Here is a 26,604-nt window from a genome sequence, read left to right as displayed (position 1 = left end):
AGAGTGAGACCCTGTCCCAAAAAAAAGAAAGTGCAGTCGGCAGCACCTGGGACCTCTGTTCTCACGTCACGTGGGCTGCGCCTCCCTCTCTGGCCGGCATGCACACTTCTAGATGCACCGCTGCTGTTTCCCGTTTGCACGGCACGTTTCACCGCAGCTTACTCGGCTGTCCCCTGAGGCTGGACATTTAATGTGTGTCTGGTTTTTCGTTGTTATCAACGCCACTGTGACAGGCATCCTCAGTTATTTCCCAGTCGTGGGCTTGCCTCGCGGGAGGGTGGGCTGTGTTGTGTGCTTTGGTGACCCACTCCCGAGTCTCCCCCTCCCCCAGCAGCAAATTATCCCCCCCAGTCCCTGTGCCCCACGCTACAGGGTTAACCCCTGGGGGTGCATTCGTTTATTCTAAATCTTATGATTTATCACCCACCAGACTGACGTGGCCATCTCTGTCCTCGAAGGGCCTCCCACAGGAAGAGGTGTCCTTCCTGAGCCGCTGCTCCAACCCAAGCAAGGCCTTCACCCTGGGAGCTTAGTAATTTCAGTCTTGTTCTAAACAGGACCTGGGGCTACACTTGAGTCTTCCAGACATTGAAAGATGGTTCTCAGAGGCTCTAAAGACCCTGATTTTCCGGTGGAGAGCGCCCTCTTCCTTCAGCCTCAGCCACGCTTTCCTCCCTGTCCCTTGTGTGGGACAGGCTCTTCTGTGAAGGTTTTGTCAGCCTAGGAGTGGGGCGGACCCCAGCTCACTGGCTGGATGCGGTTGAAGAACTGTAGGGTGGGAGTGGACAGTGGGGAGAGGCGGGTTTAGGGCCCCGTTCTGGCCTAGCGGGGCTCTGAGCGTGAGCGGTGTGCTCCCCCGGGCTGCTGGAGAGCCGCGACTGTCACTGCCGCGATATTTAGGGCAGGCGGAAACAGCCCAAAGCTGAGCTTCAAGTAATTGGTCTCTAAGGGATGTGGCAGAAAGTCCCCGTGGCAAATCCTGCTCTGCCTGTAGCTGGGGGAGCTTCACAGAAACTGTCCTGGGGTGACTGGCATTCTGATTTCCAAGTTTTAGGTTGGAAAACTCAGAACTGCCCCACTCAGCTCTGTCCTGAGTACCCCCCGGGGGAGTTCACTGATGGACTGTCCGAGGGGACACTTAGCTTCCACAGCTGCAGCTCCAGGCCTCACGTCCCCCAGCCACCAGGACCCCTCATCTGCCTGCCCAGGCTGATGCCTCCAGGGAGGGAGGGGAAGCAGCATTGATGACACCATGGAAGGCGTGCACCCTTCTGCTGCTGTCCTTGCCGGGTGAGGGCAGGGTGGGAGGCAGGGCTGCGTGGAGGGCACCACCTGTCTGCCCAACCACCAGGTCCTAAGCATCCTTGGCCCTGCCCGGGAACCATGTCCTCTGCACGTTGAGCATCCCTGGGCCTGGGCTGGCCATGTGTCTCGGTGACCCCTGCACCCCTGGTGATCCCCCAAGTCTCTGTTGCAGGGGATCCTCCTGGTGTATGACATTACCAACCGCTGGTCCTTTGATGGCATTGACCGCTGGATCAAGGAGATTGACGAGGTAGGCCTGGGTTGGGGGAGCCCTCCTGGGGAAGGCAGGCTGGATGGAGGTGCCTGGGCCCCAGGTAGGCTCTGTATTCACACCTGCTGCCCCTCCTGTGGCCCCAGCTCTGAGCCCTTCACTGTCCCACGGCCTGTGCCTGTGCATGCTGGTCACTGTGCACTCGACGGCTGGGCACCGGCCAGGGGCTCTGGGGCCACCCGTAAGTCCTGTACTGTGGGGTCTGAGCTCTGGGCTCTGCCCCCCTCCGACCTCCCACGGCCCCCACCCCATCTGTCCCAACAGTGAGGGCCCTGCCACGGCTGAGGGGTGGGTGGCGCCCTGCGTTCGTGCCTCTGCTGAGTTCTGTGCCCCCAGCATGCACCTGGAGTGCCCCGGATCTTGGTTGGAAACCGGCTGCACCTGGCCTTCAAGCGCCAAGTCCCGACGGAGCAGGCCCGCGCCTACGCAGAGAAGAACTGCATGACCTTCTTTGAAGTCAGCCCCCTGTGCAACTTCAATGTCATTGAGTCCTTCACGGAGCTGTCCCGTATCGTGCTCATGCGGCACGGCATGGAGAAGATCTGGAGGCCCAACCGAGGTGGGTGGGCGGGGAGCCCCGGGCTGCGGAGGCTGGTGGGGGCGGGCGGGCAGTGAGGCCCCGTGAGTGAGGTTCAGGCAGGTCCCTTGGCCACACGCAGTAGGGAGCTGGCTGGTGGCAGGGCAGTGACTTGGTAAGAGCAGCCGTGGGACAGAGGCGGCAGCGCCAGCGGGCACGGAACCAGCTGGTCACCTCCCTCAGGGTGCCTCAGTGGCCGCCACACTTTGCTGTGCCTGTGAGGTCCTGGCATTGCTGGTGCAGGCAGTGCGTTCACGCTCCTTCCCTGGTGCTGGGGCTGGTATCCTCCCTTCAGAGGAGTACAGGGGCCATGCCTGCAGCTTTGTGTTGTTTCGTCTGCTTTTCTGGCAGGCCATGTCCTTGCTTAGAGGCCCCAGAAAAGCCCCTCAGGGAGGTGGTACTGCTGTTCTTGTGAGGCTTCCCCAAAGGGTTCGCTGCTGGGCAGAGAGAGGGTGGCTGACAGTGTTAGTGTCCCTCTTAAGAGGAAGCTCCGGCCGGGCTCTGTGGCTCACGCCTGTCTTCCCAGCACATTGGGAGGCCATGCAGGTGGATCACCTGAGGTCAGGGGTTCAAGACCAGCGTGGCCAACATGGCAAAACCCCATCTCTACTAAAAATGCAAAAATGAACTGGGCATGCATGGTGGCGCACGCCTGTAGTTCCAGCTACTTGGGAGGCTGAGGTAGGAGAATTGCTTGAACCCTGGAGGTGGAGGTTGCGGTGAGCCGAGATCGTACCACTCCACTCCAGTCTGGACCAAAGAGTGAGAGCATGGCTCCAAAAACAGAAAGAGGAAACGGGGAGCCATGAAGAGCCTAGTTGTACCCTGGGCCATCATAACCCAGGCCCCATCCCTACAGAGCTCCTCTCCCCAGCTCTGCAGACTTGAGCTGGCCACAGTCAAGCTAGATTGATTCAGAACCCAACCAGAGGTACTGAAGAGGCTCCAGAGCAGCTTGGCTTGAAGGGTCAGCTCACACGGCCCTCACACTGGGAGCTGCAGGGTCCAGGCCAGGGGCCGGGCAGAGCAGCCTCTGGAAACCCCACAGCAGCACCCCCAGCACGCCTGGCTTTAGCGAGCAAGGCAGGAACACATCTGTGCTGGGCAGAGAGGTGCGTGTGTCTGGGTGCTCCAGGAGCCCAGTCCTGGGGACACCTCTAGTCATCCCTTGGGTGAACTCCCCACCACAGCCCCGTGGTCTGACGCTCCCCCTGCCCTGCAGTGTTCAGCTTGCAGGACCTCTGCTGCCGGGCCATCGTCTCCTGCACCCCCGTGCACCTCATCGACAAGCTTCCACTGCCCGTCACCATCAAGAGCCACCTCAAGTCCTTCTCCATGGCCAACGGCATGAACGCAGTCATGATGCACGGCCGCTCCTACTCCCTGGCCGGTGGGGCTGGGGGCGGTGGCAGCAAGGGCAACAGCCTCAAGAGGTCCAAGTCCATCCGCCCGCCCCAGAGCCCCCCGCAGAACTGCTCACGGAGCAACTGCAAGATCTCCTAGCAGAGATGGGCGGGCCGCCTGTGCAGATGCCGGGAGGGCTCGGGGTGGACACTCCCGCAGGGACGCCGGGCCAGTGCTGCCTGCGTGAAGACTGGCCACAGAGCTGCCTCGGAAGCACTAGGCTTTCCCCACACCTGAGCCGGGTGTGGGGCGGAGCACGCACGGAGCCCGTATGGCAGGTGGGAGGAGGGTCCGCGGCTGGGCTGCTGGTGCTTCTGGGAATCTTGGTCTCAAACAAGCTGGGCCTCTCCGACTGCCTGAGCTCAGCCGGTGGAGAGCCTGACTTGCCTTTCTTATTTATATACAGAACACTCCACCCTTTTTGTACATTTTTAAGGGGCCTTCAGGGAAGCCTGTGTGTGTCCCTGTGGTGCACTGGTGACTTCGTGGCCACACCAGCCATGGGGACGCACTCGGGACGCCTCGGGAGGGGATTTGTGACAGCAATGGGAAGGAGTCGCCCTGTGAATCCACGCACTGTGAATGGCAGGGCTGCTCAGAGGCTGGCGGACCAGACGGGTCAGTGCTCCCTCTGGAAGCTTGGGTGACCGCGGCCCTGGCTCCCATGGGCCACTCCGACCTCAGCAGTCTCCGTGCTGGCAGTGGATGGAGGGTGTGGTCCTGTGGTCAGAGCCCAAGCAACACTCAGGAGAGGGGAGAAGTGAGGTGCACACTGTTTTTGCTCCCCAAATCCCTTCTTCCTACATGGGGCTGAGAACCTTTGATGTGACACCTTTGGGGACGTTTACCACTCAAAACTCAGATCAGCCTCTCTCCCACCCTGGAGAGTGCAGAGCTATCTGTGGACGTATGAATACTTGACCGGCCGCAGCCCGCCTGCCTCTGGCGGCATCTGGACCCCTGCACCCGAGTGCAGTCTCCTGTTCTCGGCAGCTTTTGTCGCTGGCTCTGGTGTCCCCATAGCTGCTGCTCTCCTGGGAGGTCACCCGGCGTCGGGACCATCCTGACCTGCTTCTTAGGGACACGCCTGGAACTGCCTTGGCCATGTCCATGTCGGGGCCTCAGGATGCCAGGCCCCTCCTCAAAGCCCCACCAGCCCGGCGCTGCTGCCGAGCCCGAGGCACACAGGGCCGGCCACTGCTCTTCTGAAGCCATTGGCTGCTCCTCCGCCCAGTGCTTCTGCCACACCTGGCCCCAGTGGCCCCTCTGCAGGGTTGCAGTTGCCTGGGACTGCCCTCCCCACCCCTGCAGACACCGCCGCACTGGTGCTCACCTCTACCTCCTGCCCTCAGGCCGCACGGCATGGCATGGCTAGCACGAAGAAGGAGCCCTCCGGGGGCCCAGGATCCCCTCGGCTGGGACTGCACGGCGCATGCTTCCCAAGATGGCCCCATGGAGGGTGTACTGGGCACTAGTGAACTTGAAGCCGCATGGCCCATTCCAGGAAGATGCGGGCCAGGGCCTGTGTGAGCTGCCAGATGAGTAAGGGAACCCTGGCCTCCTGATCCTGTCCTGGCCCCCCTACCCCGTCCTGTTCTGCCAGCAGGACCTGCGTTTGGGATCATGAACGAGACCTAGACGGGCCGCCATTCACGGTATCAACACTACCCTCACTGCTGTTAGACACTCGCACCGTTCCTGTTCTTTCCCAACCCTTCGTTCTTTGTACAGTAAATGTCAGATTCAGCAGTGGTCCCCACACTGTGTTCTGTGTATGGGGGAGTGGGTCTTGGCAGGGGCGGTGCCCCATACCAGGGGCCGGTGCTGCTTTGTACCTGGCAAACTGACCCCTGGCCTTTGCTTTGCTTCTGTTCCCTCCGCTGACGGCCGACCTACAGCTGTTAGTTGGGTTCACCTCGAAGTGAGGGCTGGAGCTGGGCTAGAGCGGCCGGGCCTGGTCACAGCCGTTGTGCACTTCCTGGTGGTCCGGTCCCCAGCTGGGTTGTGCTGAGCCCTCCCTCACAGCCCCCAGCAGCAGCCTGGGGCAGACTGTCCCCAACAGCAGCAGGGACCCCAAAGGCCAGGCCCTGCAGTCATTCGGCCCCCTCAGCAAAAGAGCCGCCTGCACGCTGGGCTGCCTGCCGTGCCCGGCCCAGGGGTGGGTGGACACCCCAGAGGTCACAGCTGACCCGGAACGGGACACTCCAGTCAGGACAGGGACCACAGCCTCTGGCTCAGGCACCTACCTGTGCTGTTCCGGGGGGAACATTGGGCCGTAACCCCTCCCTGGCAGCCCCAACAGGGAGCGCTGTTTCAGATCTGGCCCAGCTGACCCACCCCCACGCTGTCAGGGTCCACCCCAGATACCCTTGTAGAGCAGGGACTGTGGCGCCTGGAGGCTGTATGGGACTCATTCTGACCAGACCAGGCTCCTATTACCCTGCCTCACGGGTCAGAGGTCAGGCGCAGGGTTGTCGGACATTTTCAATCAGGTCTCAGAGAAAGCCACCCCCTGGGCCCCCAGGCCTCTGCAGCCACAGAGGGTTTGGAAGGGCAGATTCCAGGCGGCCCTTTGTCCTGCTGCACCAGTCAGGCTGGCCCCCTGCCCTCCCGATGAGGAGGAGCCAGCCTTGGGGGGATGTGTGCCCGCTGGTGGGGGGTGGAGGTGGGAACTGCGGCAGGCTAGGCTCCGGTGCCCCAGGACTCTTGCTCTTTTCAGCTGCAGACGCCCTTGGACTTGGCCTTCCTTCGGGTGGCGCCGTCCCACGCCGAGCTACGTGCTGTGCAGTGCGTGGGCTGAAGCTCCAGCGTCAGCGTGTGGGGGTGCTCTTGTGTTTGTGGGAGGCAAACTCTTCCTGCTGCACCTGCCCCGCTTTGTGGACAGGCCTGAGCCCCAAGCCCTCAGCCGGGTTTCAGGGATGGAGTATCTGGGAATGCAGTCCTGTCGTGTCAGGCCCCACCCCACCAGGGGTGGCAGAGCAGAGGAGGCGGGCTGCGCTGGGAGTCCTGCAGGCCCCTGTGCCCCTAACAGAGCCGTGGAGGAAGAAACCTCACAGGAGCGGAGTGGAGCCCTCGGCCTGACCCAGACACACGTGACCATTGCCAGCCTGGACCTGCCTTGAGGGACCCAGGCTGTGGTCAGCCACACTCGGCAGGGAGGTCCTGTGCCTGCCACCCCCGCAGCACAGGAGCCTGGGGTCCAGAGGGCGTCAGGGACAAAAGCTGGGATTGCTGGCCCTGCCCCCACCCTCCGGAGGGTCGTCAAGGAGACTGATCCCAGTCCTGGGTGTATAGGAAGGGGCTCAGATTACAGGGTCCCCTCCCCTCCCCCTCTCCGGCCAGAGCCAGCCCTTCTCCGCCCCTGGTGACCCTCATGGCCAGTGGCTCTGTGCTCCTGGGCCTCTGGCTCCTCCCCAACCTCCTCCCCTCTACCCTGTGCTGACCGGGGCCTGGGAGCCCCCACACGGTTCAGACACAGGGGCCAGGCTAAAGCTGGAGAGGAGCCAGTACGGCACTGACGGCCTCTGAGAACCTGGGAGACCCAGCAGGGGCGTGAGGCCAAGCGTCTGCTGCAGGCTTCCGCCTCGGGTGAAAGGGAGCCCCGGGGGTCCTTGCGGGGGCGCCAACCACAGGCACGGAGGGTGGATGCCTGCAGGACGCTGGGCTCAGAGGAGCCCGAGGAGGGGCTGGTGGCCACACCCCCCTGCCCCCTGGCTCGGCGGCCCCCATGCCCACCCCACGGCCACTCCTGCCTCTCCTGCTCCTCCTCCAGCTGACCTCGGGGGCCGGCTTGCTGCCAGGGCCGGGGGGCCACCCGGGCGTGTGCCCCAACCAGCTCAGCCCCAACCTGTGGGTGGACGCCCAGAGCACCTGTGAGCGTGAGTGCAGCAGGGACCAGGTGAGCACAGTCGGGCTGGGGTCCCGGGGCTTGGGGCAGCCAGCCTGGGAGAGACCCCACCAGACAGGCCCAGAGACATCCCCATTGCTGCCCTCATTTGCCTTAGGAATAAGGCCCCCCCCCACGCCAGCTCTCACACACCCCACATGCCTCCCCTTCACCCTGGCCACCAGCCTCCTCTAGCCACCAGCCTCGTCATTACCTCTCCTCCCGTCCGGGACCAGTGCAGACACTGGTGGGGTGCTGCAGCCCATATCAGCCTTTGTCCTGGCCTGCACCGCCTGCTGGGTGGCCCCGAGCACTGTGCGCCCCCCCTTGGGCCTCAGTTTCCTCCTCTGTGCAATGTAAACAATAATGGAACTTGCTTGGGGGTGTGAGGATTCTGGAAGGTGAAGCAACGTGGCGCCTCTGGCGCCGCGGCTCCTCCCACGGGATGGAAAGGACACTGAGTCCCCCGGAGGTGGCCCTGGCGGCAGCCACAGAGCAGGAGCCTCCCCACACAGGGGCCAGAGGGCGTCGGGGCTCCCACCTAAGTGTCCCCCATCCCCAGGACTGTGCGGCCGCTGAGAAGTGCTGCACCAACGTGTGTGGACTGCAGAGCTGCGTGGCAGCGCGCCTCCCGGACAGCCCAGCTGCGCCCGCGACCACGGCGGCCTCCTGCGAGGGCTTTGTGTGCCCACAGCAGGGTTCCGACTGTGACATCTGGGACGGGCAGCCGGTGTGCCGCTGCCGCGACCGCTGTGAGAAGGAGCCCAGCTTCACCTGCGCCTCGGACGGCCTCACCTACTACAACCGCTGCTACATGGATGCCGAGGCCTGCCTGCGGGGCCTGCACCTGCACGTGGTGCCCTGTAAGCACGTGCTCAGCTGGCCGTCCAGCAGCCCAGGGCCGCCGGAGACCACCGCCCGCCCCACGCCGGGGGCCGCACCCATGCCTCCCGCCCTGTACAGCAGTCCCTCCCCGCAGGCGGTGCAGGTGGGGGGCACGGCCAGCCTTCACTGCGACGTCAGCGGCCGCCCGCCGCCTGCCGTGACCTGGGAGAAGCAGAGTCACCAGCGGGAGAACCTGATCATGCGTCCCGACCAGATGTACGGCAACGTGGTGGTCACCAGCATCGGGCAGCTGGTGCTCTACAACGCGCGGCCCGAAGACGCCGGCCTGTACACCTGCACCGCGCGCAACGCCGCAGGCCTGCTGCGGGCCGACTTCCCGCTTTCTGTGGTCCAGCGAGAGCCGGCCAGGGACAGGGCCCCCAGTGTCCCAGCCCCCACTGAGTGCCTGCCAGACATGCAGACCTGCACAGGCCCCGCCTCCCCCTCCCCTGCCTCCCCACACCTGGTCCTCTGGCACTTTGACCCGCAGCGGGGTGGCTGTATGACCTTCCCTGCCGGTAGCTGTGATGGGGTGGCCCGGGGCTTCGAGACCTACGAGGCATGCCAGCAGGCCTGTGCCCACGGCCCTGGCGACGCCTGTGTGCTGCCTGCCGTGCAGGGCCCCTGCCAGGGCTGGGAGCCGCGCTGGGCCTACAGCCCGCTGCTGCGGCACTGCCACCCCTTCGTGTACGGCGGCTGTGACGGCAACAGCAACAACTTCCACAGCCGCGAGAGCTGTGAGGACGCCTGCCCCGTGCCCCGCACGCCGCCCTGCCGCGCCTGCCGCCTCCGGAGCAAGCTGGCGCTGAGCCTGTGCCGCAGCGACTTCGCCATCGTGGGGCGGCTCACGGAGGTGCTGGAGGAGCCCGAGGCGGCCGGTGGCATCGCCCGCGTGGCGCTGGAGGACGTGCTCAAGGATGACAAGATGGGCCTCAAGTTCTTGGGCACCAAGTACCTGGAGGTGACACTGAGCGGCATGGACTGGGCCTGCCCCTGCCCCAACATGACAGCAGGCGACGAGCCGCTGGTCATCATGGGCGAGGTGCGCGACGGCGTGGCTGTGCTAGACGCCGGCAGCTACGTCCGCGCTGCCAGCGAGAAGCGTGTCAAGAAGATCGTGGAGCTTCTGGAGAAGCAGGCCTGTGAGCTGCTCAACCGCTTCCAGGACTAGCCCCCACAACGGGCCTTCACCGCCCGATGTCCTGGTGAATAAATGCACTGCCCGCACCCCAGACCTCCTGGCTTGCTGCTGCTGGTCGGACGGCCCCCACCCTTCCGAGTGCCCCATCCCCAGCCAGTTTCCAGCTGAGGCCTTGCCACCCACTGGGGCTTTGGTACCAGGTCACCGGGGAGCACCAGCCCACTCCTGCATCCTTCAACCAGCTCCATCCTGCCTCAGCAGCCATCCCAACCCCACGCCCACTGCCCGAGCTCCAGCAGCAAGGACCAGGATGTCCCAGGCCCTTGACCCCGGAGGAAACCCCGTCTCCCACTCGCCCTCACGAGGTACTCCTAGGAGAAGGCAGGGTGGACACCGGCAACCCAGCAGCGGGACGAACTTTATTCTGAGCAGGCTGGACCCTTCAGCTACCAGCTGAGAGCACAGACTAGGTGGGGCTGCTGCCCACAAGACCCGGCTTAGGGAGTTAGGGTTTGTGCCCCACAGAGCCTCTGGCAGCGGGGATGCAGGTATGAGGGGTGAGGGAGGGGGATTCGTTTTTCCGGAAGATCAGACACTTGTTGTTGGCTGGCATGTCCACCTGGAGAAACACTTTGCTGGAGGACAATCCTTAATCCCCAGAGAGGCCGCCTGGGCCCCCACTTCCCCACCTACCATCCTCTCCAGGAACAGGCCACTGGCCTGTCCCAGGTCCTCCAGGAGGGCTGTGTCCCGAAGCCCCCACTCCGGGTTCCTGCGCAACGGGGGAGACGCAGTCATGACCTGGGGGATGCCACCCAGCGTGCCTGCCCCCTGAGCCGGACCCGCGGCCACCAGCTCTGACCTGCATCTCAGCATAAGGTCAAAGTCCACGTTGCTCTGGGGAGAGATCTTCCCATGGATGGCATAGGGCTGTGGTGAAGGGGACACAGCCTGCTGGACCGAGGCCGGCTATTTCCCAGTGAGCCCGGGACACACTCGCAGGCTGGGGTCTGGAGAAGGAAATGGGCACCCCCTCCCTGTCCCCAAGAGGGAGGCAGCCAAGGCCAGGCTGGTGGGCAAGGGGGCAGGGAGACAGGCAGCTGACCTGGGAGGGGTGCAGAGTGGAAGTGGAGGGGAGGCCATGCTGGTGGCCGGTGGGGGCAGGGAGTCCAGGAGGGAGGAATCTGAGTAGGGCAGGAGAGAGCAGCTGTGACTGTGAGGGCGAGGCCCACCCTGGGCAGGCACACTCACCCCGTAGGTGATGAGCAGGCCCTTGGGTTTGAGCAGGTGTCCTGCTGCTCTGAATAGCCCCTGGGGAGTAGGGGACAGGATGGCAGTGAGGCGCTGCCCCCAAAACCAGTCCCTGAGGCTGGAGACCCTCACCCGACTGTCATGGGGGTGAATCTGGCATCCCCGACGCAGGGTCAGGGGTACCTGGGCAGAGACCCTTGCGGGGGGTGGGGCCCACAGACCTCCGTGCAGCGCAGGGGGCTAATGTGGACCATGTTGATGCAGAGCAGCAGGTCCAGCGACTTGGGCAGGATCCCTCCCCATTGCTCCCAGCTCCACGTCACGTCCAGGTGCAGCGGGGCCTTCACGTTGGTCAGACCCTGGGCTTGCGTGGTGGCCGCGATGCTGCGGGAGGGGAGAGCCTGGGTGCGGGCCGAGTCCTGCCCACCCGCCTTTCCGACACCGCACGGGCTTTCTTAGGGGAGGCTGGGTGTCACGTTGCGGGGCGGAGACCCAAAGCAGCCGGGAAGGGGGACCCCGAGGCCTACTCACTTCCGCAGCCGCGGGGACCGCACAGCTGGGGTCTGCCCCGCGGGCACCCCCAGGCTCCCATCCCGCACCCTCGGAGCCCGGGCCCGCCGCACCAATCGGAGTGGCCGCAAGGGAGGCTCTCGGGGCGCCCCGGGCGCTGCACCTGTCCAGGCAGCGCTGGTCCACGTCCGACGGCTGCCACTCCGCCAGGGGGAAGGCCCGAGCGAAGTGCGCCGCGTGCTGGCCGGAGCCCGAAGCCACCTCGAGTACGCGGACGCCGCGCTGGGCCGGGTCCAGGTACTGCCGCAGCACGTGCAGGATGGGCTCCTTGTTCCGCTCCGCGGCCGCCGCCACCAGCATCGCGGCAGCCACTCCTCCCCGCCGCGGACCTAGCGCGCGGTACGCCGGGAGCGGCGGCTGGGCTGCCGCGGGGCACGTCGGGAGCTGTAGTCCGGATGCCGCGGGGCGGGCGCGTCGAGAGCTGATAAACTACAACTCCCAGGAGCAGGCGCGCCCCCCGGTAAGGGGTCTGCGGCGGGCAGAGGCACGGTGAGGAGCGGCTAAGCGGTGGGTGGCGGCCGCGACCAGGGCCCGGACAGCGAACTTGGCTTGCTGGCTTACAGGCGCCTTAGCCAAGGTACCCTGTAGCCCATGGCCATCCAAAGTTTTCAGGGAACCTGTCACTCTCTGAAACGTGTGTCAGCTCTGCGCCGGACTGGGCGCCTTCACTTGGTTTCCGGTTTTCTCTTCTTTTAAAATCTCTGGCGTTGGCGAGAGTTTGTTTTTTTAGATGGGGGGAAAAAACGCAAAAGGAACCTGCGCCGCCCGGGAATCGAACCCGGGTCGCAAGAATGGGAATCTTGCATGATACCACTACACCAGCGGCGCTGCCGAGCACCCGTCCCGCGCGAGCAGTCAAGACTGTAATGAGAAAGCCCTCCGCGCATGCGCCACCACCAGAGCCGGGGGCGACGCAAAGGAGCCGGCGACCGCGTAGGACCTAGCCGGTGAGGCCGCGCGGTGGGAGTCTCGCGGTGCCCTCCAGTGCCCGAGGAGAAGGAGCGAACGGAGGGACGCGGGCTGGCGGACACCTTCGATTCGGGCCTGAGCCTAGGAAACCGTCGGCCTTCGTGAGCGGATGGGAGCGGGGCCCTGTCGGGAAGGGGCCGGGTCGGGGCCAGGGTTGGGGCCAGGGTTAGGGCGGGGTTGCCAGAGGGGCGGGGCCCTGTCGGGCGGGGCGGGGTTACTAGGGGGGCGGGGCCCTGTCGGGCCACCTCCTAGAGAAAGCGGGGCTACGGGGTGGGGCGAGACGTGGGTGGGGATGGCCGACTTGGGGCGGGGCCAGGGCGGGGTTGCGGCAGGGGGCGGTCCCAGCCTGCAGGAACTAGGCGGTCTGCGGGATGGGCACCAACGATTCCCCACGGTTTCTCTGTAACACTGGGTGACAGCACCAGCTCGGGGCCACGGATAGTGTGAGGGGTCGGTCGGTGACCCCGCAGTCAAGTCAGAGAACGCGATTTGTGTGCGCCCGAGGGTTGGGGTCCAAGCCTCAGAGCTGGGCCCCGCTGCGGAAAGTGCCCGGCGCATGGCTCCGCGGTCAGGATGGGCTTAGCGCCTGTGCGGGACCGTTGTTCACCAATGGGAACCCAGTGCTCGACATTGTTCTGGCCAGAGCGAAGTGGTTGGAGGGGGGCAGACCAGGGAGGGCCAGTTATGTGGCTCAGGGCAGGAGGGTGGCTTATGGTCTGCCAGTCTGGGAGTGGAAACTGGGGAGTCATGGGTCAGGGGCAGCCCTGCCAGGGGATGTTGGTGGCCAGTGAGGTGGTGACTGGCCAGGCCCTGCAGCAGGCTCTCTGGTCTAAGTCCACCCTTTCCTCACCTGACTGGCTGTCTCTATCCCTCCTCCTGTGGCCTGAGCACTTTGCCCCCTACCCGCCACCTCGAGGGGAGCCCCAGGAGGACGACCTGTGATGACCAGGGGTTCTCCTAGGGTCGAGGCATCTCTCCCCACCCAGGCTTCACCTGGGCTTCCCCAGGCACAGGAAAGAGGAGCCCGAGATTAGTCTCTCTCGAGTTGCCTTGAGGAGCTGCCCACAGTGCCCAGCGCATGGCATGTTTAGTGTCGCCTGACCTGCAGCCTGACTGCAGGCTCATGACTTGGGGCTGCATGCTGGCTGGGCCACACCTGCCCTCGGCACCCCCCGAGCTCAGAGCCTGGGGGAGCAGCAGCCAGAATGGATGTGTCTGAACAGAGGCCTTCGCTGCAGTGGGTGCATGTGAGCACTCTCTGGGAAGCCGTGGATGTGTGTCAGTGGCTGGCAGGGGTCTGGGACCCCCGCAGGATGACAAACATGGATCCCTGGAAGGGTCCTCCAGCTCCTGCCACTGCTGGTGTTGTCTCCCTCGGTAGCTGAGGTCAGAGCTGCAGAATCAGCCTCAGCCTGTGGGAAGAAAGTTGCCATGGCAAAAGACCAAAGGCACAATCTCTTCCAGCATAATAAATAACTGATTATTTAGTTATAGCAGTGACAAAACCAATTAGACTTAGATACAATCACATAATCAATTATATACTCTTACTACATTATTATTCTCTATTATTAACCTTTGCCTTAGTATTACAGTGTAGGAACACTTTTAGCCTTATAATATAGAAATAATCAGGTGAAATATAATTAGGAACTGAAGGGACATTGTGAGAAGTGATCAGGAGGCAAGAGTGAGAGCCTTGCGGTAGTTCCAGTGCCTGGGAGGGCGCCTGTTACTTAGCAGGCCGTGAAGGGGAGTTTCCCTTTCACTAGGGAGTTCACAGAACACTCTGCTTCATCTGGCTCTCGAGGAAGGTCTGACACTAGCCAGGCCGGTCCGCAGACATCTAGGGGCTTAAACACCTCTCCGTGGAGCTGTGCTCCGACGGTCACCATCCTTGTCCACCTTCATGTTCCACCTTCCCACCTGATGCGCCCTTGTAAATTGTTAGAAGTAAGAATAAAGGAATCCTAAAAGCCTTTGATCTCTCTGATAAGTGCATAGAAAGATACTGACGTGTGTGCCTCCCCTCCTTGCAGCGAGTGCCTGAGGGAGGGGCCCTCTGTACTGTACCCACACGACCCCCTGCACTGTACCCACAAGGCCCCTGAACTGTACCCACAGGCTCCCCGTATTGTCAGTATGTGATCAACTTGACCTTACCAGTCAGGCCAGATGAGTCACTCTCCAGCCCTGCCCCCCTGCCTGTTATACAGTAAATATCACCGTGTTCAGGCCTGGGGGCCACTGTTGGACGCCTGGTCTTGGTAGCAGTGGTTCCCCGCTCAGCTGAGTTCTTCTCTTATCTCTGTGTCTTGTGTCTTTCTTCCCTGCGGTCTGTCATCTCTGCACACAAAAGAGCACCCACGAGACCCTGCGGGGCTGGACCCGACATCAGCCTCTCCTGAGACTGAATTTGGCTCCCCAAAGCCCCTCTCGAGGGACTTACCTTCCGCTGGTGGAAAGGGCCGTGACACAGGCCCCCTTTTCTAGGGTGTGTTCATCTACACAATAAAACACCAGTGCCCCGAGCGCCTCTCCTGGATTCCAGGCTGGGAGCGACGGAGTCCCGGGCCTGCCCACACAGCAGTGCCCGCCGGCCCTGGCACTCACACCCAGTGGCTGGATGCACCCTCCTGGGAAGGGAGGGACCCCTCCCTGCGCCTCCCCCTCCAGGAGCGCGCCTCCCCCATCCATCTTGCAGTCTGGCCTACAGAAGGTGATGGGAGTGCCTAAGGAAGGGCGAATCCCGTTGTGCCTTAGATCCTCAGCCTCCTCAGCCACAGGGGGCCTGGGGGGCCCAGCCCTCCCCACCCGTCCTCACACTCGCCCACGGCTGTCCCGGGAATCCAGGTCAGTGACATTCAGGTCCAACAGCAGGGTCCAGCTCCTCTCCTGGGGTCCAGTGCCACGTGCCCCATTCTCTGGACCCCACCCCCTGGGGTCCTGAGCTTCCTTCCTAAGCACCCTGTAGCCCCGTTCCATCCTCACACCCACTCCACTTCCCTTGCTTCTGAGTTTCTGTGGCTACTGCAGGAAATGACCCCAGAGCTTGGTGGCTTAAAACGAATATATTTTCTCACAGTTCTGGAGACCAAAAACACAAGACACAGGGGTCAACTCCCTCCAAAGGTCCTGCAGGAAAGTGCTGGCCTCTTCCAGCCTCTGGTGGCCCCAGGTGACCCTGCACTCATGACCACACCACTCCAGTCTTCCGTTCTCCTCTCTCTGTGTGTGTGCCCAAACCGCCTTCTCCTTTGTCTTGCGAGGGTACCTGTAATTGGATTTAGGACCCACCCTCATCCCAGATGATTTATTTATTTATTTTGAGATGGAGTCTCGCTCTGTCATCGAGGCTGGAGAGCAGTGGCACAGTCTGGGCTCACAGCAACCTCCGCCTCCCAGGTTCAAGGGATTCTCCTGCCTCAGCCTCCCAAGTAGCTGGGATTACAGGTGTGCCACCATGCCTGGCTAATTTTTGTATTTTTAGTAGAGACAGGGTTTCACCACGTGGCCAGGCTGGTCTGGAACTCCTGACCTCAGGTGATCCACCCGCATCAGCCTCCCAAAATGCTGGGATTACAGTCGTGAGCCACCAGGCCAGGCCCCAGGTGATTTCATCTCAAAATCCTTGCCTAGATTATATTTGCAAAAACTTATTCCAAATAAGGTTGCATTCTGAAGTTCCAGGCGGATGGATTTTGGGGGGCTACCACTGGATCTGGGGCCAGAAACTGGACAGCAGACTCCAGCCAGAGCCTTTGTTGGGGGGCCAGTGGTCACCCCCTCCATTGGCAGAACCTGAGCCAGAGCCTTGAAGAAACCTGTCTTCAGGGCTGAGTGGGTCAGGGCCTGCGTTTTAGATCTGGAAAATGGATTGAGGATCACTAAAAACCTAAGCTTTGTTGACTTGTTACAAAAATCTTAGTATTATAACTAGAGCCTTTTTCAAGGAACAAAGTACTTTATTAGGATGATTGGGGTCTATGAGGACCCTGCATGTGGAAAGAGGCCCCTTCCCTCCAGCCTGTCCAGGCCCTGTCCCTCCCCTGCCACCCAACATGTGGCTTCTAGCAAAGACTCTGTCTGTCCAGGGGAAGGCAGGCAGGACCAGATGGTGGCACACTGACCTCACCGGGAGCCACGGCGTGTGCCGGGCCGGCAAAGGCTCCTGCCCAACTAGAACTGGCCCCAAGCTTCTGCAGTAGAGCTGAGAGCGCATTCAGGCCTGACCTCTTGGGTCCCTGCCCAGGCCCCGTGGATGCCACTCTAACCATGGGATCCCTGCCAGCTGCCCTCAGGGGGAGGTGGGGTCTGGGAGCAGTGAGGCCGGGAAAGCCCCTCGGGCAGAACAGCCCCCCCCCGGCGGGTGCCTGGGGCTTCAGCTGCCAGCTCCCACAACCAGCGTTCCGCCTTTCTAAGCTCTCCTGGCTCCCCGCTGCCCTGAGGACCCCTGGGGGTCTCCCCATGCCCCTTTTTTGCCCACTGCTCCTCCCTGGGAGCCCTTATGAGGGCTGCTGGACCCACCTTTTTTTTTTTTTTTTTTTTTTTTTTGAGATGGAATCACCAGGCTGGAGTGCAGTGGCGCGATCTCAGCTCACTGCAACCTCTGCCTCCCCGTCTCAAGCGATTCTCCTGCCTCAGCCTCCCAAGTAGCTGGGACACAGGTACACACCACCACGCCTGGCTAATTTTTGTATTTTTAGTAGAGTGTGGTTTCACCATGTTGGCCAGGATGGTCTTGATCTGTTGACCTTGTGATCCACCCGCCTCGGCCTCCCAAAGTGCTGGGATTACAGGCGTGAGCCACTGCGCCCAGCCTCATTTTTGTATTTTTTGTAGAGATGAGGTTTCACTGTGTTGCCTGGCCTGGACCCAACCTTTGATCTCAGATGTGACCTATTGTTGGGGCTGGGTGTTTGGGTCTCCTGGCTTGACCACCAGTGGCTGAAGCAAGGGCCAGCGCTGCTGGCTCTGGGCCAGTCCAGCTTGTCCTTGCCACCCGCAGCAGGCCTCAAGGGTGGGGGCTGCCTTCAGGAGCCTGTGTGAGCTGGGGGTGTGCCTCCCCATGTGGGGCCTTCCTCCCCAGCACCGCCCTCACTCTAACTCAGCGGCTCCTGGCTGCCAGGAGCACGTGCCCTCAGGCTGCAGGCCCCCCAGCACCCCGTCCTGCCTCCCTGGCCTGTGTGAGTGATTTCGCTGAAGGCCACCGGGAGAGGCGGGGGCGGGCCACAGGCTGCACAGATGACGGGGGATCACACTGGCCTTCCTTGAAGGACACACAGCCGAGTACTGGTTGGGGGAGGGTAGAGCCAGGCAGGAGTGGGGGAAGTGGGGGAGTGGGGAAGGTGGGGGCAGGGTTGGGGGTGGGAGGCAGAGAAGAGTCAGTCCCTGAGGAGTCCTTCCTAGGGGACATCTCAGGCCTAGCCTCCTTGGACATGGCTCCTCTGCTCACAGGGCCAGAGGCCCAGCCCAGCCCTGCAGAGGAGGCAGCTGGGGTGGTCCTTCAGCCCTTTAGCGGTGCTGAGGATGGGTGCAGGGCCAAGGGCCGCCTGGGTCAGCAGCTTCCCTGAGGGCCTCCCAGTAAGCCTGGAGCTCCCAGGAGGGAGGAGAAGCAGGGCTAGTGCTTAGGGTGGGGGCTCCTCAGGCTGGTCCCCCCACCACCAAGAGCCACCCCCCACCCCTCCATGTGGATTTAGACAGAAAGACCCTGGGTCCCCCTCACCTACCTTTGGCCCCCACCCGTTTTCAGCCACAGTATCCCTGACCTCTCCTTGGAGGATATGGGGGCCACTGGGACACCCCCAGGCCCTGATACCTGCACAGACAGGCAGAGTTCTCTTATTTCTGGACCAAACTGAGGGTCGGCCTGTTATTTCTCACGGCCCAATAGCAAGATGCAGATGGGGTGGAAGAGTGCTTTTATTTCTGCGACCAGTTATAGGGAGAAGGCCTGGAAATGATCACTAGCCAAGTTTTCCAGAGGTTGTGTACCTTCCAACGTGTATATCTATGTGTAAATGTGCATTCATCCAAAGACATAAGTGAGTAAGTTTTTTTCATCTGTAACTAAGGTCTGAGTCCTAAAGACCTTCCGCCTCAGTAAACTTAATCTAAATGGGTCGAGGTGCTGGGGTGATTACCTTATCTTGTCTCCTGCTAAATCATAGAGGTTTGGGGAGTTCCGTTGGATCCCCAATAAACTTGTCTGTGGAGGACTGGGAAATTTCTTCAGACCCCCAGTAAACATGTTTAATCCTGAATGCGTCCTGTTAAGAATTCCTTCATCATCTTGTCATGCTTCAGGGCCCAGGAGGGGCCTGGGCACAACTCTTGGTGGGCTTTTGTTACATCCCAGCCTCTGCAGAAGGGCACTGGCTTTTTTTTCTCTTTTTGAGACAGACTCTCACTCTGTCACCCATTCTGGAGTGCAGTGGCACGGTCTGGGCTCACTGCAGCCTCTGCCTCCTGGGTTCAAGTGATTCTCCTGCCTCAGCCTCCTGAGTAGCTGGGATTACAGGTGTGCGCCACCACACCTGGCTCATTTTTGTATTTTTAGTAGAGATGGGGTTTCACCATGTTGGTCAGGCTGGTCTTGAACTCCGGACCTCCTTGTGATCTGCCCATCTCAGCCTGCGAAAGTGCTGGGATTACAGGCGTGAGCCACTGTGCCTGGCCTCAGGCTTTTTTTTTTTTTTTTTTTTTTTTTTTTTAGTTCAGAGACTGAGTCTTGCTCTTTTGCGCAGTCTGGAGTGCAGTGATGTGATCTCAGCTCACTGCAGCCTCGAATCCTGGGTTCAAGTGATTCTCCTGCCTCAGCCTCATGGGTAGGTGGGATTACAGGCACACACCACTACACCTGGATAACTTTTGTATTTTTTTTTTTTTTTTTTTTTTTTTTTTTTTGAGACGGAGTTTCGCTCTTGTTACCCAGGCTGGAGTGCAATGGCGTGATCTCGGCTCACCGCAACCTCCGCCTCCTGGGCTCAGGCAATTCTCCTGCCTCAGCCTCCTGAGTAGCTGGGATTACAGGCACGCGCCACCATGCCCAGCTAATTTTTTGTATCTTTAGTAGAGACGGGGTTTCACCATGTTGACCAGGATGGTCTCGATCTCTCGACCTCGTGATCCACCCGCCTCAGCCTCCCAAAGTTTTTTTTTTTTTTAGATGGAGTCTCACTCTGTCACCCAGGCTGAAGTGCAATGTCACGATCTCAGCTCACTGCAACCTTCACCTCTCAGGTTCAAGCGATTCTCTGCCTCAGCCTCCCGAGTAGCTGGGATTACAGGCATCTGCCACCATGTACAGCTAATTTTTTTTTTTTTTTTTTTTGTATTTTTGGTAGAGATGGGGTTTCACCATGTTGGCCAGGCTGGTCTTGAACTCCTGGCCTTAGGTGATCTGCACGCCTCAGCCTCCCAGTGTGCTGGGATTACGGGCATGAACCACCAGCCCCTGGACAGCATTTTAAGCTTTTAATATTTAAATAAATGACTCTGCACTGAAACAATTGTTATGGAGGCCTGTGTTAGTGACACCTGGCCTGCCACACTCTTACGTCTCTGGGGCAGGTACAGGAGCCCCCGAGAGCTACGGAGACACACATGTGGCCTCTGGATGTTCCTCAGCATGGGAGCCAGGGAGGGGGCAGAGTGCAGCCAGGGTTGACCCCCCAGGTGGAAGGGAGATCCCAGGGCATCACGTCTCTGCCCAAGTCCAGGGGGACGAGCCTCTTTCTCTACTTAGACCCAGCCCCAAGACCCAAGCCAAGGGTGACCCTTCACACTGGCCCAGGCCTCTGCAGACACTTTGGCTGAGGCTCCCCATGTATGACTGGTAAACCCTTGCCTCCAGCCCCTGCACAGAGCAGCCCAGCACAGAGCCCCCCCAGCAGGGTCCCCCAGTATAGAGCTCCCACGGATGCCCCTCCAAGCACAGCGCCCCCCCCAGCACAGTGACCTCAGTACAGAGACCCGAAGCACAGAGCAGACCCCCAGCATAGAGGCCCCCCAACACAGGGACCCCCTCAGCGCAGGGACCCCCCCAGCACAGAGCCCCCCCCCAGCACAGGGACCCTCCCAGCACAGGGACCCCCCCCCAGCACAGGGACCCCCCCCAGCACAGAGCCCCCCAGCACAGGTTCTCCTCCAGCGCCTGTCAAAAGTGGGCCCCGAGGCTCCCAGGACCCCTTGGGTCAGGGCCCTTGGGTCCCCTCCGCCAGCCGTGAGTCCGATGCCCCGGGACTCACCTGGCTTCCAGGCAGCACCGGCCTTCCAGGGCCTCAGGGCGCTGGGTCCGCCTTGGTCTCCGGGGACCGGGGCGGGGTTGCCGCCGACTCCGCCCCCGCCTGCCAGTTTCCCGGAGGGCCGAAGCGCCGCCTCCGCCGCGTGTCCCACGGTTGGCCCTAGCCCGTGCGGGCCCTTTAAGGGCCGGGGGCGTGTAGCGGGCCCGCCCCCTGCCCGCAGCGCCCGCCGCCCGTTAAGTGCGAGCCCGGGCACGGGGGCCGGATCAGGCCGGGGGCCGGCGGCGGTCTGGGAGCGGCGCGCCATGTACACCATCACCAAGGGGCCCAGCAAGCTGGTCGCGCAGCGCCGCACAGGTGCGCAGGGGCCGGGACCGGGGTCGGGGTCGGGGGCCGGGGTGAGGGTGGGGGGCCGGGGTCGGGGTCGGGGGCCGGGGCTGACCGCCCTCCGGTGCCCGCAGGTCCCACGCAGCAGCAGGTGGAGGGCCGGCTCGGCGAGCTCCTGAAATGCCGGCAGCCCGCACGGCCGACCTCGGAGCCCCCGCGGGCGCAGCCCTTCGCGCAGCCGCCGGGACCCTGGCCCCTGTCGAGGTGAGACGCGCGCGCCCCCGGCCCGGCCTGGCCCGGCCTCCCCCCACTTCCCCCTCCCCTCCCTCCCCCGCTCCCCTCCCCGCCGGCCGCCCTGGCGCGGAGGGTGACCTTGTGAAACGCTGGTGCGGCCCGGCCACGTGCTGCGGGCGGGGCGGGCGCGCCGGGGCGGGGGGCACGCGAGACCTGCCCACAGCGCTTCCGCCTCACCTGGCCGGGTCGGGGCCCCCAGCGCGGGGAAAGCCGGCCAGCTCCTGGGGCGCGGGGGCCTGCAGCGGCCAAGGCCAGCGCTTCGGGCGACCTTGGGCTGCGGCTGGAGCCCGAGCCCCGGTTCGCGGAGGGCGCCGGGCGCCGGTCCTCAAGGTCTCCCGGCTCTGTCCTTGCAGAGCTTGGCGGGGGACAAGTGCGTATGCTGCCCTCGGGCAGGGCCGCTGCCCTCGTCCACCCTTCACCCCAGACACCCTGGGGCAGTGGGGCCTCCTCCCCTGCAGATGCTTCTGCCTTTCCCAAACCAGTGCCGTCCGGAGACCTCAGGAGCCTCAGTCCGGCCACTGTGGCCTCCCGTGACCGTGACCCAGAGGTTGGACAGCCCCGTGGGGCTAGACGCGTGACTTTGGCTCAGCGCCTCCGCCGTTCGGTCCCTCAGGCCTGTTTGCTTTGCTGCGGCTCCTGGAGGTGGCAGGGCCCTGGCCTGCGGTGCTGGGGAGGGCCGCGGGAGGAGAGCTCAGTGCAGGAGTTCAGGGCAGCAACAGGTGGGGGGTGCCGAGCCACCCTCAGCCTTCCCCCTGCCTATCTTTGTTTCTGGGCCTCAGGTGGCACAGGTGGAAGCCTGTGGGGACAGGTGTTTGAGGCTTCAGCGGGGTGGGGCTCTCTGGGGCTCCATCCTAGTGAGGTAAGTGGCCTAGACCAGAAGTGCCTTCCAGTGGGAGGTGAGTCGGCCCCAGGTGTCCCAACCGGGACGCTCCTCAGACATCATGCTTGGTCTTCCCTGCCGCTCTGCCTCCCAAAGGAGGAAACTGAGGCACAGGTGTGCAGCCACCACCTGGTCCCCCCAGGCAGGCAGGGATCACGAGGCTGGAGTGGCCCAGGGTGACACCCTCTGTCTGAACCTTGAGGAACCACCTTCCTTCCCTCTCCAGGGCCCCACTGCTAGGGAGGGCAGGGGCAAGGCTGTGGCACAGTTGCAAGGAGTTAGGGAAGATGGAAACGCTTCCCAGAGTTCTTCAAGGGACCCCTAGGGTCCCCGTGGGCAATGTCAGGTCCATTGGCTGTTGTCTCTTTTTCTTCTTCTTTTTTTTTTTTTTTTTTTGAGTTGGAGTTTCAATCTCGTTGCCAAGGCTGGAGTGCAATAGCATGATCTCAGCTCACTACAACCTTTGCCTCCCGGGTTCAAGCGATTCTCCTGCCTTAGCCTCCTGAGTAGCTGGGATTATAGGCACGAACCACCATGTCCATCTAATTTTTGTAGAGAGGGGGTTTCACCATGTTGGTCAGGCTGGTCATCTACTCCTGACCTCAGGTGATCCACCTGCCTCGGCCTCCCAAAGTGCTTAGATTACCCATGAGCCACCTCGCCAGCCTGCTTTTTGTACTTTTAGTAGAAACGGGGTTTCACCATGTTAGCCAGGATGGTCTCAATCTCCTGACCTTGTGATCTGCCCACCTCAGCTTCCCAAAGTGCTGGGATTACAGGCGTGAGCCACCGCGCCCAGCCTGTTGTCTCTTAAAGCCTCCATTGGAGGACCTCTGTCAGCCAGCTAGTGGGACATGTGGGAGGTTGAGGGGGCTTCACCCCATGTGCAGCGGGGCTGGGGGCACCCTGGGCAGGGCAGGGTGTGTGCTGTCCTCTCCTTGGGGTCACCCACCTTCCACCCCTAGGCCCCAGTGCTGGCAGCTTCTGGCAGCAGTAGGGCATCTGCATGAAGCCCCCACCCTGCTGCACCTTCTTGGGGCCACCACCTTCCCTCTGACCTGCCCCACCCTGTGCTGCTACCCACCTCCTTGCCTTTTACTTCATTTGTTTTTCTTTTTGAGACAAGGTCTTGCTCTGTCACCCAGGGTGGGTGCAGTGATGCAGTCATGGCTCAGTGCAGCCTTAACCTCTCAGGCTCAAGCGATCCTCCTACCTCCCAACTTCCCGAGTAGCTGGTACAACAGGCCAGCGCCACCACACCTGGCTAATTTTTAAATTTTATGCAGACAGGGGTCTCACTTGTGTTGCCCAGGCTACTACTCAATTCCTGGGCTCGAGCAGCACTCTTGCCTTGGCCTCTGGAAGTGTTGGGATTACAGGTGTGGCCTCTGCTCCTGCTCCGGCCTGTCATGCCTGTTCTTCTCCTTGGTACTTCCTGCTGCTCCTCATCCCTCACTGACTGGTCTTGGGAGTGGGATGTGAGGTCCCTGCAAATCTCCCCTGGTGCATCTGGAGGGTCAAGGCTTGTCACCCACCATGTATGCTGGCTCCAGTTCCTGCTAGGCACAGGTCTGGGTACTGCCACCACGCCTGGCTAATTTTTGTATTGTTAGTAGAGACAGGGTTTCACCATGTTGGCCAGGCTGGTCTTGAACTCCTGACCTCAGGCGATCCACACACCTCGGCCTCCCAAAGTGCTGGGATTATAGGCGTGGGCCACTGCTCCAGGCCCAGATACGCCTTTGACAAGTTCTTCCTCCTGGTGGGAGAGACAGTAAGATAAACACTGAGGCAATATGAATCATCAAGTAGGAGGTGAAATGGGACCACGTGATCACCCACCTGCAGGGCATATGGAGGGCATGGAGGACTGCCATAGGAAGGGACAACGGGATAAACCCCCACAGGGCCAGAAGGGGCAGCCCGCCTGAGGCAGGGGGTCTGGGTCCAGTGAGGGCAGGCCAGCGGGCTGGCTTGGGGCTGTACCGGGTCAGGGGTGTGGCCTCTTGCTGGACTTGCTGTGATTTCCTGGTGCTGCCGCTACTCAGCATGTGACATGGTCAGGTCGATTCTCTCCCGAGCCCACTTGGTGGGCTGAAAAGGGGTGGGTGTGGAGGGGATAGGAGAGGATGTCCACACTGGCTCCCTGGGCTCAAGTTTTCCTGGAGCACTGTTCCTGGAATCGGGAGAGGTTGGTGCCCTTTACCCCAGAGAGCAGCCAGTGGCCTTATGTAACCAGAGCCCCTGGGGCGGTGCCTGCCTCCTGGGGCCCATCTCAGCCCGAGGGCCGCCACCTCCCCCCTGCAATTCATAGCCCCTGGCAATTTCCTTTTCTTATACATTGATAATCCAACTTCCAAGCTTTCTTGGAGTTTTCAGCCTTCTGGGATGGGAGTGGGTTGTAGGCAAGGGGGCTTTCCAAACGGACACACTGTATTCCTTCTGGTTTGTGCAGAAACTCAGGCAGTAGGCAGGCCTGGAGGTGCCCCTGCCTCCATCCTATCTCCAGTAGGATCCTCTGCAGCCACCAGACCCTGCCAGCCCTGGGGCCGGAGGGACCCTGCGCCCCTCAAGACGCTCCTCTTTATTTTAGTGCCCCTCTCACCTGAGGAGGAACCGGGAGCGGCGCCGGGGCAGCTGAGCCCAGGAAGGCAAGCAGGCCAGCCGGGACCGCCAGGGGACGGCGAGTGCCTGGCGGAGCGGCAGGCACAGCCCAGGACTCCCGGCTCCCACCTCCGGCTGTAGGTGCGGGCCCCATTCCCTCCATGGCCCTGTCCCGGGCTCTGTGTGCTCAAGGCTTGGCCACCTGGGGCCGCCTGGCCGGGACAGGCCCAGGGGCCTGCCAGACGTTGCGTGTAGCGCCGCAGGAGCCATCTCGTTCTGCATCACCCCTTATCTTGGGCCCGTGGGGCGCGGGTGAGGGTCCAGTCACTCTCCCCCGTCGTGGGCTGTCCATCCCAGCACTCTGTGCTCAGCTCTCGAGGCCTGGGGGGAGCCAGGGAGAGGCAAGGGCAAAGGACCCCATTCCCGTTCAGGTGCATTTGTCCACGGAGGGAAACGTCATGGAGAGGAGGCACTTCTGTGGGTCAAGAAGGTGGCCTAGAACGGCACCCAGAGTAGGGGGTTGGGACAGACAGACCTGGTCATGGCCAAGGTCAGAACTGAGGCTGCTGGTGGGTTGCAGGTGGCAGCACATGCACTGAGTGTGGCCCGACCACGGGTCTGGGACACAAAGATCGGGGCCCCCACCCCACAGTCACTCGCTTCCCTCGGGGTGAAGGTGTAAGCTGAGCTGCCGACGGCTGGGGGCCTGCAGGAGAGAGGCCTGAGCCACCGGCTGCTGCAGGCAGCTGCTCTCTCTGGTTCAGGAAGTGCCTAGGCTGGCCGGGTCTGGGGACAGTGAGCTGGCCCGGGGCTGCTCCTGAGTTCTGCCAGGCAGCGCCGGGCCGGGGGCAGGCACCAACCACGTCTGTCTCCTCCCTTCCTGCAGTCCAGGGCCAAGGCTTGTGTTCAATCGTGTGAATGGCCGGCGGGCTCCCTCCACGTCCCCATCCCTCGAGGGGACCCAGGAGACCTACACACTGGCCCACGAGGAGAATGTCCGCTTTGTGTCCGAAGGTAGCGAGCGGGGCCGCAGGGTGTGGCCCAGGCTGCTGGGTCACAGTAACATGGACTCGGGATGGCCCCACTTCAAGGTGACCCCCAGCCGCTGCGGAGCTGTGCTTTACCTTGGCGCTCTGCCCTTGTGTCCTGTGACCAGCCCTGTGTGGGGCTGGAGTCCAGGGTGACCATCAGGCCCTGGGTGGGCGATGGGGTGCTTGGGACCTGGCTCAGCCCAACTGCCCTCCTCCCACAGCCTGGCAGCAGGTGCAGCAGCAGCTGGATGGTGGCCCAGCCGGTGAGGGCGGGCCGAGGCCTGTGCAGTACGTGGAGAGGACCCCCAATCCCCGGCTGCAGAGTGAGCCCCCCAACCCCATCCCCTGAGGAAAGACCCCCCCCCAACCCCTCTGATCCTGACCAGGGCTCTGCCAGGGTCCCACCCCAGGGGATGAGGGAGGGGACTCTTGTGCAGAAACCCCTTCTTCTCAGCACATTGTGGTTAGCTCCAGGGGGGAGATGCTGGCCGGTCTGGGAGGCAGCCTTACTGCCCAGCCTTCTCTGTCCACAGACTTCGTGCCCATTGACCTGGACGAGTGGTGGGCGCAGCAGTTCCTGGCTAGGATCACCAGCTGTTCCTAGCAGCTGCTGGGAGGAAATGCTGCTACGGCCAACCTGTCACCAGGAGAGGAACATGGCGTCCTGCCCGCCCACCCACTGCACCTGGCTGAGTGCCGGCCACACCTGAAGTGCCAGCATTGGGACTTTTGCACGTGTTGTCCCTTTGGCCTGGCTGTCCCAAGCTGCCATGGCCAGGGCCTGAACCTGTCTGACCTCAGCCCTGCTCACTGTGCCCAGGAACCAGCGACCAGCCCCTGGGGCTGGCAGGGAGGAGCTCCAGGCTAATAAAGTGGGGAAACTGCCTGTTTCCAGTGGCTTTGACATCAGAGGGTGTGGGGGATCCTTGTGTCCAGTTCCAGTCCACAGCCCAGTGCAAATTCCCC

At 62.3% G+C, this 26,604-nt stretch overlaps 4 protein-coding genes and 1 non-coding gene across 12 annotated transcripts in view; 3 read left to right on the top strand and 2 right to left on the bottom strand.

Annotated features, from left to right (window-relative positions):
* The window catches only part of RAB40C (RAB40C, member RAS oncogene family), a 37,028-nt gene extending 31,725 nt beyond the window's left edge, over positions 1-5,303 (top strand). Inside the window, exons 5-7 of the mRNA XM_039477994.2 lie at positions 1,478-1,555; positions 1,913-2,135; positions 3,376-5,303. Of these exons, the coding sequence (XP_039333928.1) occupies positions 1,478-1,555; positions 1,913-2,135; positions 3,376-3,656 (582 nt within the window). The 3' untranslated portion in view covers positions 3,657-5,303. The remainder of the gene's footprint in view (positions 1-1,477; positions 1,556-1,912; positions 2,136-3,375) is intronic.
* Positions 5,304-5,381: 78 nt separating this feature from the next.
* On the top strand, positions 5,382-9,869 carry WFIKKN1 (WAP, follistatin/kazal, immunoglobulin, kunitz and netrin domain containing 1). The gene is made up of 2 exons (XM_003928351.4): positions 5,382-7,455; positions 8,006-9,869. The coding sequence occupies exons 1-2, from the start codon at positions 7,285-7,287 to the stop codon at positions 9,497-9,499; spliced, it is 1,665 nt and encodes a 554-aa protein (XP_003928400.2). The 5' UTR covers positions 5,382-7,284; the 3' UTR covers positions 9,500-9,869.
* A 5-nt stretch (positions 9,870-9,874) lies between these two features.
* METTL26 (methyltransferase like 26) lies at positions 9,875-11,675 on the bottom strand. 7 transcript variants are annotated; one of them, XR_012512722.1, is made up of 6 exons: positions 11,394-11,674; positions 10,942-11,104; positions 10,575-10,780; positions 10,332-10,399; positions 10,163-10,241; positions 9,875-10,088 (listed from the first exon to the last, which is right to left on the bottom strand). XR_012512722.1 is itself a non-coding variant. In XM_003928536.3 (6 exons), the coding sequence occupies exons 1-6, from the start codon at positions 11,588-11,590 to the stop codon at positions 9,975-9,977; spliced, it is 681 nt and encodes a 226-aa protein (XP_003928585.3). In that variant the 5' UTR covers positions 11,591-11,671; the 3' UTR covers positions 9,875-9,974. The 7 variants fall into 7 exon arrangements, 4 of the variants coding, with proteins under 4 accessions (XP_003928585.3, XP_039334356.2, XP_039334355.2 ...); XM_003928536.3 differs by having other exon boundaries at positions 10,721-10,780; positions 11,394-11,671; XR_005581799.2 differs by having other exon boundaries at positions 10,332-10,780; positions 11,394-11,675.
* Positions 11,676-12,047: 372 nt separating this feature from the next.
* On the bottom strand, positions 12,048-12,118 carry TRNAG-CCC (transfer RNA glycine (anticodon CCC)). The gene has a single exon. It is a non-coding gene; the product is annotated as a tRNA-Gly (tRNA).
* Positions 12,119-20,424: 8,306 nt separating this feature from the next.
* MCRIP2 (MAPK regulated corepressor interacting protein 2) lies at positions 20,425-26,524 on the top strand. Of its 2 annotated transcripts, XM_039477863.2 has the most exons (5): positions 20,555-20,859; positions 20,964-21,093; positions 25,494-25,621; positions 25,860-25,961; positions 26,172-26,524. In XM_039477863.2, exons 1-5 carry the CDS (start codon positions 20,808-20,810, stop codon positions 26,240-26,242), a joined length of 483 nt encoding a protein of 160 aa, XP_039333797.2. In that variant the 5' UTR covers positions 20,555-20,807; the 3' UTR covers positions 26,243-26,524. The 2 variants fall into 2 exon arrangements, 1 of the variants encoding a protein (XP_039333797.2); XR_012512720.1 differs by lacking the exon at positions 25,494-25,621 and having other exon boundaries at positions 20,425-20,859.
* The last annotated feature ends 80 nt before the right edge of the window (positions 26,525-26,604 follow it).

Source organism: Saimiri boliviensis, chromosome 12 (genome assembly GCF_048565385.1).
Source record: "Saimiri boliviensis isolate mSaiBol1 chromosome 12, mSaiBol1.pri, whole genome shotgun sequence".
Lineage (NCBI taxonomy): Eukaryota > Metazoa > Chordata > Mammalia > Primates > Cebidae > Saimiri > Saimiri boliviensis.
This window is presented reverse-complemented; position numbering and strand designations above follow the sequence as displayed.